At 49.8% G+C, this 19,897-nt stretch overlaps 2 protein-coding genes across 12 annotated transcripts in view; both read left to right on the top strand.

The window, feature by feature from the left end:
* Positions 1–6,766, top strand: part of ASXL2 (ASXL transcriptional regulator 2) — an 89,557-nt gene extending 82,791 nt beyond the window's left edge. For all 3 annotated transcript variants that reach the window (XM_054179809.1, XM_054179810.1, XM_054179811.1), the window contains 2 exons: positions 522–1,221; positions 2,351–6,766. In XM_054179809.1, coding sequence (XP_054035784.1) covers positions 522–1,221; positions 2,351–4,768 — 3,118 coding nt within the window. In that variant the 3' untranslated portion in view covers positions 4,769–6,766. The remainder of the gene's footprint in view (positions 1–521; positions 1,222–2,350) is intronic.
* Positions 6,767–17,518: 10,752 nt separating this feature from the next.
* DTNB (dystrobrevin beta) overlaps positions 17,519–19,897 on the top strand; it is a 194,156-nt gene continuing 191,777 nt past the window's right edge. For all 9 annotated transcript variants that reach the window (XM_054179822.1, XM_054179821.1, XM_054179820.1 and 6 more), the window contains exons 1-2: positions 17,519–17,671; positions 18,379–18,454. The gene's annotated coding sequence lies outside the window, so the exon portion shown is untranslated. The remainder of the gene's footprint in view (positions 17,672–18,378; positions 18,455–19,897) is intronic.

Here is a 19,897-nt window from a genome sequence, read left to right as displayed (position 1 = left end):
TCTGAGTAGAGGGACTAGATCTCACCTGTGTTCCTCAAGTTTTGTTTAGATGGTTTAAAATTTGCTATTAAGTTCTGTTCCATGTGGAAGCACCAAGAGCTCAGAGAGTCACAGCATGTTAGGGGTTGGAAAAGGACTTTGAAATATCATCTAGTCCAACTCCTCTGCCAGAGTAGTATCACCTAGAGTAGGTCATACAGGAATGCATCCAGGTGGGTTGGACTTGATGATCCTTGGGGTCTCTTCCAACCTTAGTTAGTTATATTGGGTTTTGAATATCTCCAGAGAAGGAGACTCCACAACCTTTCTGGGCAGCTTGTTCCAGGGCTCTGTCATCCTCTCAGTGAATGAGGTTTTCCTTATGTTTACGTGGAAACAGGTTTTCAAAGACAGCAGCATAGATTTAGTTCTGAGACACATTTATTTAGGGTGTGCTCTGCTGAGAGTCTTCTCCCTGTTTTCAAAGTGGTAATATGCATTTTGCAAGCATGTTTTACAAAATACTCTGTTTTTATTGATAGTTCTGGACTAAGTCTTGAAGAGTCTAAGAGACTGATGGCAAACAGCAGCCCTGCCGAGCCAGAGACTGAAAATGTAGTAGCTGAACAGCCAAAACGCACAGCGGCCTCTCTGGCCTCGCTCAAAGAGGAGGTGATGTCTTCCTCAGAGTCTAAAGCACAAGCAGTCCACGAAGCACCAACCATGAAAAGAGAGGAACAAAGAGAAGATGTGCAGCCCAAACCAGCCAAACCTGCAGAGCCCTCAGTTTCCCCAGTGAAACCCAGTGACCATTCACTCCCTACAAAAGAGAAGGTCCAAGGAGAACCCGTTCAAGAGAAACCAGAAACTGCTGCTGGTCAGAAGCCTGAGGAAGAGAGAAAGCACACTGCCTCCAAGGAGGTGCTCGTGAAAGGGACCGTCAGTACCTCAGTCCTGGCCCCAAGTAAACCAAAGAGCCTTGAAGCAGGGGAAGTTGTAGCAAACATAAAGAGTCCAGTGAAGACTCCAGAAACACCTGAAAAGAAGGCCCCTGTAAATGAAGAGATGGAGGTCAGCATTGAAGCCCATAAGAGGAAGCTGGAGAGTCGTGAGGAAGCTCTCACCACTCCTGAGAAGAAGCCACGCATGGTGGAGAGCTGCCAGCACCACCAGGCGTTTCGCACCCAGCCACAGTCCTTTCCTGCCACGGGGACCCCAGTGCCACGAGTACCCCCACTCAAGGTAAGGAGAAACAAAGCCAGATATGTGGAGTGGCCCCAGATGGCTCATTTCAACTGGTGGCTCCCAGAGAAACCCTTTGTTGGTCCTGGTTGTGTTTGCAGATTGTTGCCTGCCTGTTGCAGCAATGTGGATATGAAGGCTGGTTGCTACTCACCATGGCTTGGGTTGGGTGTCTCTCGTACACACGTGTCTGTTAAAAGATGTCTTGGGCAGAAGCTTGGACAGTTGTGCAGAAGCCCAAGACTGCCCATAACAGGGAGCACTGAGTTCATTGTGGAAGCCAGGGACAGCTGTAGAGGAACTGTGAGACTATAACAAAGCAGATTGCAGCCCAGAAGTGCAGAGAACTTTGCAGATGTGGAGGTATCCCCAGCAGTACAGTAACAGGTCAGGAAAGAACATTGTTGCAGCTTCCTCCATTATGTCAAGCTCAGAAATTAAATTATTCACCATCTAGAGCTAATGCAGTTCTCATTTCTACCAGCTGGATGCAGCATAGTACGGACTGGGTGGCAGGGAAAGGCTGTTGTAGGGAATATCTGAACTTCAAAAGCCCTTTAGCTGCTGAGTCTTGAGAACCTGCATAGGAAAGGAAGCAGGCAAACAGTTGCCACTGGGATAGGGCAGACGGAAACAAAGAGGAAATACTCCAAATTTTGGTCTGGGCAATAGACCATACACCTACTACCAAACCACCAGGAAATACCCCATGAGTGAGCAATAAGCACACTCAGTTTGGGCATTTGATAGTCTTTGAGGAAACAAAGGCTGGAAGAATGATGGACCATAAGTGCTGAGGTCCAGAACAACCTTACAGATTTTTCTGAGTGAGCTTGATAGGCTTTGAGTTGTGATGTATGATGTTCTCTTGCCTGTAGCTGTGAGGGGTGAGCTTCCAGGTGAGTCACTAGGATTGAAATGTACTTAAAACAGGTCTGCCTGACACCGAAAGATCACACAGGGCCTTTATTACTGGCCTCAGGTGAGGGAGATGAGGGATTTCTCCAAGAGACTTCTCCAACACTACAACTATTTATCTAAGGCCCCAGCTGTAGACCCTAAAGTTCTTAAATACATGGGTTGAATGTTTCCTGTATCTCAGCTGTGCTTTTCTCCTCCTCTGTTTCAGATTCCCGTCTCCAGAATCTCCCCAATGCCATTTCCTGCGGGCCAGGTCTCTCCCAGGGTACGTTTCCCACTCTCACTTACCAGTCCAGGAAGAACCGGGGCCAGAACTCTGGCAGACATCAAGGCAAAAGCCCAGCAAGCCAAGGCTCAGAGGGCAGCAGCCGCCGCCGCTGCCGCCGCCGCTGCTGCCGCTGCCTCCAATGGGGGAGCTGTCCCAGGGCCTGGACCAGGAGGTGGTGGGGCCCCGCCGGGAGGTGGAGGAGAGAAGAGTAACACAGCATCAGGTGGAACCAACACAACTGGAACTGGAGGAAATGCACTGGAACTGGCAGGAACTGGAAGCGGGGGAAGTTCGAGAAGGTTTCTTTCCCATTGTCCAGGGACCCACAGCCAAGTGGAGAACCAGGCCACAGAGCAGGCACCACCTCACAATCCTTCTAGAGCACAACTACAGCAGACTTCCACACTGCAGTCCAGAACTCCGGCCAGCAATACAGGCACCAGCCCCTCCCCATCCGCGGCACCGGCATTAGAGAAAACCAGCAGGTTAAAGCAGAGCCCTCCCAGCATGGTTCTCAGTCAGACTTCAGGCTCCCAGTATGCTGGTAGCAAAGAGAAACAAGAGAAAGTACCTCCTGCTCTGGCAGGGCCAGGCCAGGCCCGTGGGGCTCCAGCTGTCAGGGATGGAATGGTCTGCGTCACGGTATCCACAGCGGATCCCAGCACAAGCCTAACTAAGGTAACACCTACAGCCTTAGGAGGGACCATCTTAGATGTTTCTAAAAGCAAATCTCCTTCCCCTCCAATGTCTTCGCTAACATCCGTGAGCTCAGAAGGCCAGGCTGGAGGCGTGGTCCCATCTGCTGCATCCGTCCCACCCTCTCACACTTCATCAGCAGTGCCTAGCCTTAAAACTCATCCAAGTTCAAGTGCAGCCCTCCCAAAACCAAGCTCCAGTATTCCTGCTAACAACCCTTTGGTCACCCAGCTTCTTCAAGGCAAGAACGTCCCTCTGGAGCAAATCCTGCCGAAGCCTCTCACCAAAGCAGCAATGAAAACTGTCCCGTTAGCTCCTCATGAAGAAAAAGGGGCAGCAGCAGCATCCAGTGCTACAAGTGTAGCAGGGAACAGCACTGGAGCTGAGGGTGGGGAAAGACAATCCAGTTTACCTGCACCACAGCTGGGGAAAATCTTTTGCCAGAACCGGCCTCTGCCTCACGTTCAAAGGACCTTCCCACTCCCCTTGGGAAAGGAGCCCAGTCTTGAGCAGCAGCAGTGCCATGAGGCACTCAGCAAGACAACCCAAGAGCAGATTCTTCAGACTCTTATCAAGAGGGTCCAGAGGCAGAATTTGTTGCCAGTCCTTCAGCCTTCACAACTGAATCTCACTCACTCAGGCTTCCAGGTAGAAAACAGCTCCAACAGCCAGAGATTTATGTTGGGTTTCATGGGCAGAAGGACATCCAAGCCTGCTATGTCTGGTCATTATCTGCTCAACATTTCCACCTATGGTCGTGGTTCAGAGAGTTTGAGGAGAGGCTTCTCCTTGAACCCTGAAAGCCGCTTGTGCCTGAGCAGTCCTGCTGATGCTCTGAAACCAGAGTGTGGGGAATGTGAGGAGGTAGCTGGCCATGGCAGCAGCAGTGAGGAAGGAGATGCAGATGATGAGAGCACTGGTGATGAACAGGAACATATCAGTGTAAAAGAGGAGCCCCAGGCTTTGCAGGCTGCTGGTCAGTGTGAAAAAGAGCAGGTATCTCATAGCATGACTTCTCCAGATTACAGCACCCTTGCTAAGAAGGGTGTAAAGACGGAAGCAGCCGCGTCGCAGCAAGCAGCAGCAGCCAGCAAGGAGAATGTTCAGGCCTTTGATGGGACTATGCTAGCACAAGATTTTATTCAGGCCGCCCAAGAGCAGGTGGCACATGCAATGAGGGGAAAAATGCACGGCAGTCCGGAGCTTTTCAGTCCTCCTGTACTGTCCTCAGACTCTGGGCAGCAGCAGCCTCCACGGCTCTCTCCTTCACACCCTCCAAAGCTGTCTGGAAACACTGCCCCACAGCTCATTGGGCCCAGTTACAGTGGTACAATAAATGTCTCCACTTCCCCGGACGTGAACCAAGGGTCTCTTATGACTGGGCTGTCTGAGTGCAATCAGTTGTCCAGTAGCATGGGGAACGTCATGTCTTTTTCTGTGACTGTCACCACCATTCCCACCAGCCAGGCTATGAACTCTGGCAACCACAGTCAACCCATCCCTGTTCAAGCCTTCGCTGAAGACAGCAGCATGGAGGATTCCCCTTCCAAATGTTACTGCAGGTTGAAAGCCATGATCATGTGCAAGGGCTGCGGTGCCTTCTGCCATGACGATTGCATTGGCCCCTCTAAGCTCTGTGTCTCCTGCCTCGTCGTGCGGTAACCAGGACGGGAAGTGGGGAAGAGGATGGCTTGATGTTGGGTTTGCTTTAGGAATTACATTGGGAAGAAACAGGAAATTTACTGCCTTGCACAAGAGACACGTTACAGAATCAGGAATACAGAGTAGAGTTCTTCTTTCATTAGAGAAAGAGCACCTTCTTGTACAGTGAGTCTAAACTCAGCTCAACTACGTGAATTGTGACAAGAGTTTGCACTTAAGGAATTATGTAAATATGTCACATTATTTTGTTTAAAAATATTTTTTCAATCTTCTAGGAGGTAGTGTTTGACTTGTACTGCAGTTTCATTAACCCCTTCCTGCTCTTCAGCACATTTGCTGAGCTCTGCTCTAGATGGAGGGGAACAAACCCCTGGCAAAACCTTAGCCTGGAGGTGGTCTTCTCTGGGCAAAGAGAAGAATTGGGTAATCAAGCAACTAAACATTTGTGCTGACTGACAACAAGCACCAGAGTGGAAAGCCCTGCCTGGGTTGCTGCCTGGCTCAGAATTTTAGCTCCAGTTGTTCAGAACTGGGAGGCCACTGCACCAGCCTTTCAAGCAGTTGCCTTTGCCTTGTGAGCAGGGCATTTCAAGAAGGAATTTTGGGTTGTGCAGTGTGGGCTGGTGGTTTTAGTTTGCATGTCCCTCTTTGTCAAGGAGGCAGCTGCAGTGGCCTTGTTTGAGTGTCTTGATTTGGTCCTGGTAAATACTGAAAATGGCAGCTGTGCTAACCATAGGATTCAGGAATCTAAATCACTAAAGCAACTCAGTAACCTTGATTATCAGTAATCCCAGGAACCATTTAAAGCAGAGGTCACAAATATGTGCTGAACCACATTTCATTTCTGGACTGTCAGAAATCTGCTTTCTTAGGCATTTTGAGCGAGCTGGAAGGTGTCATCCCCGATCACCATCCACTGTCACAGCACATGATGAGAGTGAAGCGTGCTCAGTGTCACCCTCAGTCCTGCTGTTTTCTTAACCGTGCTCATTCCAGCCCCTGCAGCAGTCAGACCTCTCTGAGCTCTGTAGATTTTATATTTAGCCAAGCATAGGAAAGGGAACGCAGGTGTCTTGTTGGGCCTTGCCATCAGCCTGCCGTGGGCGTCTCTTTGTGTTTTAAAATACCAAATCAGGCTTGACTCAGCTTGGGTTTTGCCCGGCTGAGAGCTGGGGAAGACTGGAAGGGGGTGCGTGGGACTTGTGCGTGGTGGTGGGACACAGCTCGTGCTGCTCATCCTCCCTTTGGGTGTTCAGGAGTGCATTCACTTGGGTTAATGGAAGCAGCTGCAAAGGGGTGCTCTGCTCTCCCGGGGAGGAACCGAGGTGTCAGGCTGGCGAACGACGCACAGGCTGAGCTGCGCTTCCATGTCTCACAACACGTCCGCATCGCATCCACCGTCTGTCTGTTGTTACTGAAACAAAGAACATCAGAGTCACCAGTCACCTCCAGTCCCATGTTGTTGCTGTTGGGGGCGGGTGGGGGCCATACTGCATTGTGGTCAGGGAACAGTTCTATGTATCTTTTTGATGGAAAAGCACTGAATTCACTTTTAATCCAAAGGCCTTTTTAAGATGAAGCAATATTAACAGAACAGGTGGGACAGCTGTTTGGTGAGCTAGGGGTCCTCAGCCTATCTCTTCTCCCTTTGACTGCTACTGCTTTCCCTTGCCCTCTCCCTTGCCCCAGAACCTGGCATGCTGCTGGCAGAGTTCAGGAAGCATTCCCTGTGAAGCAGTGTGTTTTACCAAGGGGCAGATGGTGATTTATTTGGTAACCATAAAGAAAAGAGTCACAGACTTCATCGCATCACAACAGAAACATTTCCTTCTCTGCCCAGCAGAGCATGGTGTCCTCCAGAGCAGGATTTGTGGGTGTGAGTTAACCAGAGCTGCAGCTTGGTCTCCATTTGCTCATCTTCACTGGTGAGCTGTGACTTCTGCTTTCTGACAGTGTAACACTGCTCTGACATCCAGCAGAGGAGGATTTAAGCGTTAGAAATAACCCCCCCACCCCCTTTGTTTTTAATCTAAACCTGAAATCTCCAATCCTGCTCAAAAATTCCTTCCAGTTTTTCCATCATGCTGCACACGTTGGTGGGAGAAACCTGTGGACGTGGAGAAACACATCCTGGTCTGTCTGCTTTCCCTCTGCCACCTGCGTGTGTGAAGGGCAGACCACCAAACATGGGCTGGCTTCTCCCGTTGCATGCCCAGGTGCTGGAACAGGGATAATCTCGTTCCCTAGGTTGGCTTACCCATCAGCACTGATTTGGACAGCAGCCTGTCGCTGCCTGCCTCTATCTCCAGTGCGCTTTGAGGAATTTCTGCCATTTTTTTTACATCCTAGGCTGTGGTGGTGTGAAATGGTTTCAAGCTGTGTGCCCTGGGGAGCCCAGCACTGAGAGCAGAGTCTGTCCACTTCTGATTAAATTAAGTTTTGTCTAGATATGACAGAAGTGACACCAGTGCAATCCTCAGACACTCTCAGTCCTCCCAGTATAATCCAATTTACAGATTGTTGCTAGTTACAAAACAAACTGAAAAAGTCATTAACTGCCCCAAATAAGAGCAGAGAGGCTTTGCTAGCATAATTGGATTGGTTCTGTTCATACCTTTACTTTCATCACTGTAATTTTTTAGGTTGACAAGAGTGCTTAAGGAGGGGAAGATGATGAGGGAGCAGCAGGCTGTGATCTTGGTCCCTGGAGGCTTTTCAACCCGCTGAAGCTGCCCCTTGGACAGGCTGCTCTTGGCATCTTTTAGAACAGTCCCCAACCCTGGCTGTGGCTCTAGCTGGTTCCTCCTTTTGAATCTTACAGCTCTGTAGTGCATGGGTTTGGATTTCTGTGCCACAGGCACCTCTTGAGCGTCTGCTTTGGCAGGGCAAGAAGCTGCTGCTCTATGCATGGTCCTGCAGGAATGCACCTGCTGGGCCATCGCTGTCCCAGGCTGGGATGTGTAGTGACCACGAAGACCTTGGTGTCTCCAGGCATGTTGTGGACAGTGTAGGCATCTTACATCACAATTTGGAAGTTTACAACTCTGTTCAGTGCCTTAGTTGTATTTTAACAGCTCAGCACTTTTATTGGGCTACTTTTCTTCTATTTCTTTTTTAAGAAAATAAATTCTTTTAACTGCATGTCTTTGATTTTAACAGAAGCTCTGAGCTATGAAGTACAGCTTGATGGAACAGCCTCCAGAGGTTTGCAAGAGGGAATGAGTTACTTAGGAAATCGTTAGAAATGACAGGGCTCAGTGTGATAATGTCTCTGAAGTTCAGGTGAAGTAAAACCTTGAAAGCTTTGCATGTTTTACAGTGCTGGTTATGGCACAGAGGACTTTAGAAGGGGGGAAATTCTGCAGTCTGCATAGAAAGTGGCATCAGCCTGCTGCTGCCCTGCTGCTGAGGCTCCTTCCAGTGGTCTCCACTCTTCCCATCATCCCACCTTCCTGCCGTTCCTTCCAGCCAGGTGGTGAAACCTCTTTCACACTGGTTGTACGAGTAAGAGGGATGCTGTGGCATAGTGTTAGACTCTGTTTTGCTGGGTAGTAAATTCACAGCACTACAGTAAATGCTGTTACAGAAAAAAAAAACCCAAAACCTGAGAAGATGGTGTTTTCATAGCTAAACATCAAACTATGTTTATAGGAGTAAGAACAACTTGAGTAAGGAAAGATACACAGCTTTACATTTTTCCCTTCAGGCCACATCCAGGTCCTGCAGTGAGAACAAGGTATTCTGTCTGATCAACAGAATTTAACCTTCCAGTACAAAACCTCCCAGTTTTGTGCTGCAGAGGAGCAGTGAACACAGCTCTGAGCGAGTGCAGTGTTTGAGGCAGGTTGGTAGTGTGAGTTTTTATTGTCCCTTCTTAAATCAAAAGGAAAGACCAAAATACTCAGCAGTTAGCACTGGTCAGCAGAGTTGTGGCTTTGTTATGGTGGCAAGAAATAGATGATGGGGCAGCAAGTTTCTGGTCAAGCTGTTAGCAGGCAGGAGGTATCCTCAGGTTGTTACTTCTAATGGGTGAAATTCATGCTGCTACAGCCACAACTATCCTGGGGCTGGCATGAAGGCAGTGGTGGGTTGGGAGCAGGACTTGGGCTTCTCTCTTTCAGGGGGGCTCAATGTGATGGGTCATTCGAACCACTCGAGTCTGGCAGGCCACCAGAAGGGGGAGGAGCACCAGCCCTGCCCAGGCGTTCTCCCATCTTCTCTGGAGATGGTCAGTCTTCCCCGTGGCAGTGGTGTGAGAGGCTTGTGGTAGGGCTGGAGCAGAACTCACCACTGCTCTGGTGGCAGACTCTACTTGGAGCACCATGGCTTAGAGAAATAAAACAGGCTGGGCTGTTTTCCATTGAAAGGCCAGCAGCCCCTTCACCTCACCAGAGGTGCTCGAAGCCCTGAACAAACTCTGGTTTCACATGGGAGTTGTGCTTAGGCTCAGCTGTTTGGAAGCCACCACTGGCTGTGCTTTATGGTTTCAGGGGTTGATGGAGGAGGGTGCTGGGCTCTGCCCAGTCAGGGCTGACTGGGCTGGCAATGGTTGAACATCCAGAATCCCACATCTGAGCATGTGGGTGGCAGCAGCAGTGGGAGGGAAAGGATGGGAGGGAAGGGATGGCTTGTGCATAATCCAATTAGCATGGATTAATTGCTGTGTGGGGTTGGAGAAGACTATTCCCAGGACACTGCTGCTGTGTTGAGGAGCACCCTCAGCCCATCTGCTGGTTGTGGGGTTAACTTGGTGAGTGAGGAGGGTCCCTTCCAGATGTCAGGTCCATTTCCAGCATAGTCTCACCGGGGGAACAGCTCCCACATCTGCTAAGATGATGATATCCAGGATTTTCTTTGTTACTTAGGTTGTTTGGTGGTGTTTTTTTTTTTTAATGCTATACATTTGATATAACTGAAGATCAATTTTAAGAGCTTACAGTAATATATTTTAAGTAATATATATTTTAGTATCTGTTTAAAAAAAAAAGAAAAAGGCAAAAAAAAGAATTGCTAAAGGATGATTTATGAAGTAGATAAACAGGGTCTGGGGGTATGCAGTGTCTCGGCAAGGCTGAGAATTGTTTTACTAGCAGGAGAACTTTTGCTTTGTTTTCCCTGAATGCAATAAAAATGGGAGTTCTCACAAAGAAGAAATCTGATGCTGTTGGCCACGTCTGTCCCTTGGTTTTGACAATGGGCCTGTGACACCCTTTAGAAGATGCTAATCTTTTGTCTGTCTTTTGCCATCGTAAAAGGGACTTAAGTAGTAGAGTGTCTGTACAGCAAACTCCAGCTGGCACCGTTTTCAGATGTATTTTTTACACAGATAATATAGAGGAGTCATATTTTACATAAGGATTTTCAATATTGGCAATATGTGTATGTATATTCTGTATGTACTTCATATAGGCTTTGTTTTACACTTTTGATGTATTAAAAAGGGTTTGAGCTGGTTGGGTTTGAGCGTGTGTGAAAACAAAAGGAAGAAAAGAGGGAGAGAAGGACTCGAAGCGCTGCGCCGCTGCAGGGGTGCAGAGGTTCAGGAGCAAATGGAGTTGGGAAGAGCTTCTGGAGCAGTTTTAGGTAGAACATCCAGAGTGTTTCTCAGTCCTGTGTCCTGTGTGTGTTTCTGTTAATGGTCATTCATTTTGCCTCGTAACCCACCCAGAATAACCTACGGTGAGATGGTGAAGTTGAGGTGGATCTTTTATACAAGCAATGCTGCCTTTAGAGCCAAAGACATGATGGACTGGTTCAGAAGCTACTCAACCAAAACAAAATTGGGAGCTACTCTGTTTTGCTGTGCCACTGAAATGTTACTAAATGGCTTCATTTCTTCCGTGAGCACCTGATGGGGAATTCAAATGATAGACCTAAAGTCCAGTGACTGGAAGGAAACATGCTCAGAGCAGGTGGAGGTTTTGCTTTGTAGGAATTTTGCTGAGAATCTTGCTGCAGAGGACAATCCATCTCTGCAGCTATTCGAATTCTCATCAGAAATGGGCTCCTGGAGATGCTTCTCTTGAGCAGCAACTACCTAATACACACACAGATTGCAGAGGGCAGCTGCAGCGCTGGTCAGACAGCACAGGGGTGCAGATCGTGGGGTTGCAGGATGATGCTGAGATAGAGAGCGCTGTGCCTCCTGGTGGTATTTATCAGAGCAAGCAGCACATGCTGCTCATTTGTGAAAGACTGGGAGATCTGCAGCCCCCTGAGACAACACAAAATCTCTGCTGAGAATCAGGTGGCAGCAGCTCTGCAGCACAGGAGAGACAGTGCACTCACCTCTCCTTTTCCGTGGTGCCCATTTTGCCTTAGATGAGTCTCAAGTGACATTTACACCGTTCCACTTAGTCCAGCCAGCAGTTGCAGGAATCTTGTGTAGGAATTGGAGATGTTTGCAGCAATTATCTGTTGCTGGGACCTGGGTGGGCGTGGAGGTGGGGAAAGAAACGATGGGGGGAAAAGAAAGAGGCATTAACAAGTCCTTAAAAGTATAAATCTGAAAGGTGAAAAGGCAGCTGAGTTTTATACTGCTTCAGTTATTAGTGGACTCGCTTGAAAAAACAAACCATGGCACCCAAAGCTTTGTCCAAACTTGCTGTCAGCACACTGAGGGGGGCTTTCACTCCATGAAGAGTTGCACTATGAGGAAGCCTTGCTGTTCTGGTGTGCATATAGAGTCTCTACGGGGGGGGCTGCGCGTGTGCACACTCAGCCACGTGTCAGTCGGCTGTACAGAGCAAGACCAGCTCCATCTCAGCCTCCTGGTGACCTTACACCTTGCAAAGTCACCATGGACCTGGGATGGAATTACAGCTTTTCTGTTTGTTTTCTTATTTAAGATAGGTGGGTAGACAAAGTATATGGTAGCAATGTGTTTTGACTGCACTTTTAAACAGACATTCCTTATTCCCCTGGTACTGCTGCATCTCCCTTCTTCTCCCAGTTTAACATTTTTTGTCTCTTGTACCTTTCAGTTCAGACTTCTCAGATGCTGCATTATATAGGAAAAGCTGGGTCAAGACATTAATTTTTTGGATCCCTCCAGATCCTCACGGCCCAGTTCCAGGGAATGTGACCCAAAAGGGGCAGCGCAGGTGTGGAAGTGAACGCGGTGTAGCTGCTGCAGCTTTCCACAGGGCTGTTTCCCAGCTGATAGGATTCATGTGCAGATGCTCTCAGCTTGTAGCTGAGGTGGGACAAGCTTTACCTTGAGCCTCAGGGATGGGGATTTCAGGAACAAGGATTTTACCGGGTGTCTAGAGGTATTCCAAGGATAGACCCACAAGCAGCCAGCTGGACTTACAGCACCTTGCACTGCCAGGAATCTTCTGTGCGCTTGCAAGCCCATATCGTACCACAGTCTGTTGGCAAAGTCAAATTTAGTAAGAAATATGGTGAGGTTTGTGTGTGTGGGGGGAAAAAGGCAATTTTAGGTTAGTAGGTGCTTAAAACCAGCACAGGCCGGTTCCAGTGAAGGAAGGTGTGCTCTGCAGCTATGCATCCTGGCAAAGGTGGTTTGGCAGCAAGTGTCTCACTCGTTTGGCTGTATAAGACTCCACCTTAGCTTCTCACCAGCATTGAGAGGGATCTGAGGAGTGCTAAAACCAGCCTGTTTCTAACCTGTCACTTGAAGATCTGCGTGCCCTTAGGAGATAGCACTTTGACAAGTAAAGCCTGCCCTGTGGCTGAGGTCTTCTTGCCGATTCCGTTCCTCTTCCTCCCACTTACTTTTTTTTGTCCCCCGTCGTGTAAAACTACCTGCTTTATAAATGAATGTAAAATACAGTAGTTCTTCAGCACATGGACAAATGTGTATTTTATCTTCATGTTTCATTTTATGTTAAATAAACAAAGCATATGATTTTATGGTCGTTAGTTCTGCTAATGTTGATTATTTTTTTCTCAGCCGTTGGACTTTTGGCTTTCAAGGACCCTTACAAACAACAGGCAACCAGGTTTTTCTGGCTGTATAAGCTGTGGGCACCTGTAATGGTTTGGTTTGTTTGTCTGCTTGACACATTTCAAGGGGAAATTTTGGTTTCATACAAAGCCTTAATAAATACCCTGCAGTCCCCTCAGGCCTCACTACCTGGGGTCCTGAAAGACTTCAGGAGCATTGGGGCTGTTTATCCTGGAAAAGAGCAGGCAGAAAGGATCTTCTCAGTGCTGATCAATAGTGAATGAGTGGGGAGCAAGAGGCTGGGGCCAGACTCTGTTCAGTGGTGCTCAGTGACAGGATAAGGGGCAATGGGCACAACCTGGAACCCAGGAGATTCCATCTGAACATGAGGAAAAAATTCTTTCCTGTGAAGATACTGGAGCCCTGGACCAGGCTGCCCTGAGAGTTTGTGAAGTATCCTCTGCAGAGATTCCAAACGCACCTGGACATTGCAATCCTGGGCAGTTTGGTGTGAGTGGCCCTGCTTGAGCAGTGAGGTTGGACTAGATGATCTCTAGGTCCCTTCCAACCCACACCATGCTGGGATTCTGTGAAATCAGCTGGGGTGCTTTGGAGCATGACAGTTGTTGCTCTAGTCCTTGTACCTCCTGCCTCTCTGGCACACACTGTTGATGCTCTCAGCTAGTATTTTTTTTTATGACATCAACACACTCTGCATGAGGAAGTCCTCTCTCCCCACACTTTTGCTGCTGTTTTTCTTTAGCTGAAAAAATATTGTGTGCTGTTGCTGTGGTTCCTCCTTTACCCACCCCCCTACCTCCCCCTCTGCATCGCTTGGAGAAGCTGTGACCTAGAATGGAGTAATGCTGGGCAAATGGATGTTGGCATCTTGGAGGTATCTGTACTGCAAGACCATGATAGAATGGGAAGAGTTCTGTGCAAACCATGTCCATCAATCTCCCTTCCCAGCCAGTGACTTTGGTTTGGGCCACAGCCCAGGCTTGGTTTCCCTTTTGTCAAGGAGAGGCTTGAAGCCAAGGGGCTGAGCATGCATTGACTATATTGTCCTATTTACACTAAGCAACCCACAGCAGCTCAGAAGGGAACAGCCTGTTCTGCCTCCATCAGGAGCTGCTGCCCACTTCGGAGGACTGAGGGAGCCAGCTGCTGTCACTTTGAGGCCACCCCAGCTATCTTCTGAAGGTCATGGTGATCAGGGGATATTCCTGAAGACTAGGCAGAAGCAAAAGTTGTTTCTATGGTTAAAAAGAGCAAGGCTGCTCCAGCCTCACCTCAGTCCCTGGGAAAGTGATGTAGCAAGTAAGCCTAGAAACCATTTATAAACATATGAAGGGCAAGGTGATTGGTTGTAGTTGGTGAAGACAAAACCATGCCTGACCACTATTACATTACAGCCTTCTGCAGTGAAGTGACTGATGTGCTGGCCATCTGTGATGGGGGAAGAGCAGAGGATATTTATCTGGGCTTCAGCACAGCTTTTCAAACTCCCCCACAACACAGAGCAACTGGTGAAGTGCAAAGTAGGTAAGAGGACAGTGGACTGAACAGTAGCTGGCTATGATCAGTAGCACAAAGTCCAGTTGGAGGCCTGTCACTCAGTGGTGGTGGTCCCTGAGACTTGGAACTAGGTCCAGATGTTTAACATCTTTATTAACCACTGTGGTGGGTAGACCCTGACTAGATGCCCACTGAAACTACTCTATCACTGCCCAACTCAGCTGGACAGGAGAGAGAAAGTACAACAAAAGGCTTCTTGGTGAAGATGAGGACAGGGACATCACTCAACAATCATTGTTGTGTGCAAAGCAGACAAGACTTGGGGAAATTAGTTAATTACAAATTCATTCAAAGTAGTGTAATGAAATCTTAAAACACCTCCCCACCCCTTTCTTCTTCCTGGGTGTAGCTTTACTCCCAGTTGTCTCTTCCTCCTTCCCCCCTCAGTAGTGCAGGAGTTAGAGAATGGGGGTTGGGGTCAGTTCTGTACTGTCTCTGCCACTCCTTCTTCCTCAGGAGGACTCTTCACACTCTTCCCCTGCTCCAGTGTGGAGTCCCTTCCACCAGTCTTCCTTGAAGTTCTCCAGCACAGGGTCCTTCCCATGCAAGACATTTCTTCATGAAGTGCTCTAGCATATGTCCCCTCCACAGGGATTTGCCAGCAAAGCTGCTCCAGCATGAGCTTCTCTCTACATGGGACCACAGGTCTTGTAAGAAGCCTGGTCCATCATGGCCTTCCCAAGGGGTCACAGCCTCCTCTGGGCATCCATCTGCTGTGTTAAAACAGTGTGTGGACCTGGTGCTTAGAGTCATGGTTTAGTGTTGACCCTTCAGTGTTGGTTAGGAGATTGGACTGGATGATCTTTGAGGTCTCTTCCAACCAGATGTCTTCTGTGATTCTGGTGTAGGGTCTTCTCTAGGCTGCAGGTGAATATCTGCTCACCCATGAACCTCTGTGGGTGCTCGGTGGATATCTGCTCCACCATGGACCTCAATGGGCTGCAGAGGCAGAGCCTGCCTCACCACAGTCTCTTTTATCCACTTGCACACAAACCCAATGCATTGACCTACGTGATGGGATGGTGTACAACCTTTGCAAGTCTGCAAACTTCACCACTGATGAGACACTGGCCCATATTATTCAGAGTGGTGGTATAAACACCATCCCTGGAAGCATTCCAGATCATGTTGGATGGGGCTCTGAGCAACCTGCTCTAGCTGATGTCCCTGCTCACTACAGGGGGACTAGATGACCTTAAAGGCCCCTTCCCACCCAAACCATTCTGGATGCACACTAAAATGCACTGTTTGGTACCTGTTTCAACAGTTAAACAGTACCATCAAACTCCAGTGCCAACGCCTACGTCCTGCTGCTACTTAATTCGCTAGTGTCGACGGAGCCAGCAGAAACAACCACCTCTGCCAAGTCTGGTTCCACTGCTGCTCGTGGGCCTGGCTCCAGGATTTGGGAAAAGGGCCCCATTACTATCATTTGCACATATAAAGCTCAGGGGAAAAAAAAAATCAATGCAGCACTAACTAGAACATCTATGCCATGTTTTTCTTTTCCTCTCTCATTTTCCTGCTCCTCATGCCAAAATCTCTTTCCCATACGTGTTAGCAGCCTCTCTTCTTCACACAGTGTTTAGACTCCTGTTCCTTTCCCACAGGCACAGAATTCTGCAGAGGGAACCTGTGGTATTTCCACTCAGGGATGCTGAGCAGAGGGAGGCTGCAGGCACAGATGCCCACCCTGCCCAATCTTCCTCAGAAAACACTCACGTACTAGTGTCTGTTGTGAGGGTGCCAGTGAGCTAAGCTGTGACATAGTTGATTGCCGTGCCACAGTGCTATCCAGCTGGCCACAGATGGTCAAAGAACAGAGCAGGGGAGATTGTCACATGAAAAACTTGCTGTTCCTCTGGCGGGGGAAGCTGTGAGACACAGCAGGGTGCTTTTAGAAGACTCCCCTGGTGTATGACTGGCCTGTTCTTGAAGTGCACAGCTCCTTGTGAGCCAAAGCTACCCTTCAAGCACAAAGGATACCTGTTGAAGGTAGTCTCAGCAAGACATACTGATAGAGCTGAAGCACTACACCAGTGTCTTCTCAATGCTATCCCTATCTAAATGGGAGGGAGGGTGCGGGGGGGGGGGGGGGGGGGGGGGGGCAAGAGGATGTGGCCAGACTCCTTTCAGTGTTGCCCAGCAACTGGACAAGGTGCATCGGGCACAAACTGGAACCCAGAAGGTTCCATCTGAACAGGAGGAGAAACTTCTTTTCTCAGAATGCCAGCGCCCTGGAAGAGGCTCACCAGAGAGGTGATGTTGTCTTCTTCTCTGCAGATTCCTAACCCACCTGGATTTTGTGACCCTTGGCAACCTGTTGTGGGTGACCCTGTTTTAGTGGAGGCTGGATTAGATGATTGCCAGAGGTCCCTTCCAACCCCCACCATTCTGTGATTCTTTGTTTCACACGATGGATGCTACAATGCTCTGTTCTTAGGGACTCCCCATTCCGCTTACCATGGTCTCAAAGCATAACTATCATACTTGCCTAATCTTTAGTAAACATTTAAATCGTTTAGACAACAAATACATATATGTATATGCACACACACCACACTGCTTTTTTGGAGCTGCTGCAGCTCCGCGGAGTGCTCTACTACAACCTGCCTGTACCAGGCCTTACCCGGTCCCACTGACAGGGCACCCTCAGGTTCAGAGCTAACCTCCGGATCTTTCTGTGGCCTCAAGAAGCTGCCTCTGTGCTCCACATAGCTCTACGGGCACCACAAGCGGGGCCGGGGCCGGGGCCGGGGCCGGGGCCGGGGCCGGGGCCGGGGCCGGGGCCGGGGCCGGGGCCGGGGCCGGGGCCGGGGCCGGGCCGACCCTGGCGGCGCACACCGCACTCCGCCGCCGCTGCGCCCTGAGGCAGGGGTGCTCCGCCTCGCGCTGTGGGGTGGGAGACGGGAGCGCGCGAGGCTGCTGATTGGCTGCAGTGCAAGAGAGCCCCCGGGCCCCAGGTTGGCGCAAGGCAGACGGCGCGCACTGGCAGCGCACGACCCCAGCCGCCGATTGGCTGAGGTGAAGGGATGGAGCGCGCAGGGGGAGCGCACGCACGTCCGCCGCCGGGCGAGGGTAGAGTCCTGCCTCGTGATTGGACAGCCAAAGCGGTGTCGTGCAGGAGCGGGAGGGTTGGAGGCTTCGCTGCTGATTGGCTGAGGGTGTCGGAGAGGGTGGGGTGAGGCGGGGCGCGGCGGGGCGCGGGTTCAGATTGGCGAGGGTGCGCGCGCCCCTGCAGAGGTGTGTTGGGATTGGTTGGGCGCTGCGAGGCGGCCGGGGACCGTTGGAGCAGGGAGGCTGACGGAGGCGTTTGGGCCGCCCGCGCCTGCGGAGCCGCTGCCGGCGGCGGCTGGAGCACACCAGGACGGTACTTCCCGCCCTCCAGCATCCCCGGACCGCCGTCCCTGGGAGAGGTGCGTGCTAGGCGGGACGAAGACAGGCGCTAGCGGGGCCGAGGCAGGCGCGCTGTGAGGTCCGCTACCGCCCGCGGGGCGGGAGGGTGCGGGGCCTGTTAGGGAGGAGGATGCTCCTGCAGTGCCGCCTCTGCCCGTGCAGGGTTCAGGGACCGGCGGGCACGTCCGGGACGCACCCTTCCTGCCCGCTAAGGTGTTGGCGGCAGCACCGGGCCGGAGCCCTTCGCGTCAGCCCCGGGAGCTGCGTGTGCGCTAACGGGCTTCGCCGAACTGCGGGCCTGGCGCGGAGGAAGCGCCGAGCGGGACGGCCGCCGGGAGGCCTGGGGAGTGAGGCAGTGGAGCTGCGCTGCCGTCTCGGTGCTTCTAAACGGGCCGCAGATACCTTGGAGAGAGCCTGGCAGGTTCACCTGCCCCGCGCCCTGCCGGCGCTGCACTCCTTGTGGAGGCTGTTGGCTGGCAGCAGGAACAGTCCTGGCACCCGAGTGATTCTGGCTGTGTCTCGTTCTTTCATCTTGTAGCAGACAGATGCTCACGTAGACACAGAACCTGCAGGCTTCATTGCTTTTGTAATTAACAGGAGACACAATCAGGGAGAAGTGGCGTAGTCACAATTGTAACTGCAAAAGAGGGGATGAGAGGTTATTTTTCTGTGGAAAGCCTCATCTTGGAAAAAAAAAAAATCCACGTTTTTCCTCCCGTCTTTTTAGATTGTCTTTAAATGCTTAAAGAAACTGAGCCCAGGAAAGTGGAAGTCGTCCTGAGAGACTTCTCAGTGTAATTCAGGTAATGTGAGCTGTTGCGACTGCCTGTGGTATTGAACTAAAGACTTTGGTAGGTAACTGATTTCAGTTGCCTGTTCACACTCATAGAACTGATAGTGAAGCGTTTCATTTGGGACATGCTTCTGGAATGAAGAAGTGATATCTGTACTTTATGTGAAATACTGGACATGGAAAAGTATTGCTGTGTGAAATGCAATCCTGTATTTAATAAACCTTTCACACAACAGCTCTCATAGATGAGGAAGGTGAAGCCAGTGGATGTTCTTTTGGAGACCTAGGAGAGCCTCATTGGTGTGCAGAGCACGAGCATGGTACTTTCTTTTTTCAGAGGGGATTGATGAGCCACTGAGAATGGGGTGGAGAGCACAAGGATACTTGGAAGTTGTTTCTGTGCTGCTTGAAAATGTGTGTCCAATAGAATCTGAGATACTAAAATTAGGATTTGATCAATAGTTGAGCATGACTGCCCCTTGAAAATGGTTTGTGCTTTCAGTTTTCTCACTCTGGTTCCCAAAACTGAAACTATAGTCTGGAGTGGCTGCCAAGTGACAAAACGTTCCATGTGCCTCAACCAGTGACTCAGAGTCAGAAGTCTCAGTTACAGGTTATAAGTTGGGAAATAATGGACTAAACAATAGGGCTTTTTCTCCTTTTTTCTTTATCCTGTTAAGTGTCTATGACCCTGTACTAGTGGATGGTATTGGGCAGTCAACTCTCACCAAAACATGGACATTTGACAAAGACTGGCTGTGACTTATCACAGAATGAATCAACCAGGTTGGAAAAGACCTCTGAGATCATCAAGTCCAACCTATTACCTAATAGCTCCTGACAACTAAACCATGGCTCCAAGTGCCACATTCAATCCTTTTTTGAACACCTCCAGGGATGGTGACTCCACCACCTCCCTGGGCAGCACATTCCAATGGCCAATTAGTCTTTCTGGGAAGACCTTTCTCCTCACCTGGAGTCTAAAGTTGCCCTGGTGCAGCTTGAGACTGTGTCTTCTTGTTCTGTTGCTAGTTACTTGGGAGAAGAGACCAACCCCCACCTGTCTACAACCTCCTTTCAGGTAGTTGTAGAGAGCAGTAAGGTCTCCCATTATGCTGCAGTCTTTGCTGAAACTCTTCCAGACTGGTGAATTCACGTACTGTTCCCAGCAACACTGTTCCTCTGGCCATTAGATTCTTCTTGTGATTTCATCTGTCCAGGATGCTAGACCAGAGGTGGCTTGCTGAGCTTATTGCTTTGACCATATCAGCCTACTTACATCCTCTTTAGGTTTCTGCTTCTTACCATTATTCTTGTCTTTGATTTGTAGCTGTTTAATGACTTATCCTAGTCTGCTGCTGAGGTGGTCTTCGGTACCAAGAAGGGAGCACCTCACTCTGGAGCTGGAGGCCTGCAGTTTGTGGTATTCCCCATGGATTAGGACTGGGTATAA

Source organism: Dryobates pubescens, chromosome 3 (assembly GCF_014839835.1).
Source record: "Dryobates pubescens isolate bDryPub1 chromosome 3, bDryPub1.pri, whole genome shotgun sequence".
Classification (NCBI taxonomy): Eukaryota; Metazoa; Chordata; class Aves; order Piciformes; family Picidae; genus Dryobates; species Dryobates pubescens.
This window is presented reverse-complemented; position numbering and strand designations above follow the sequence as displayed.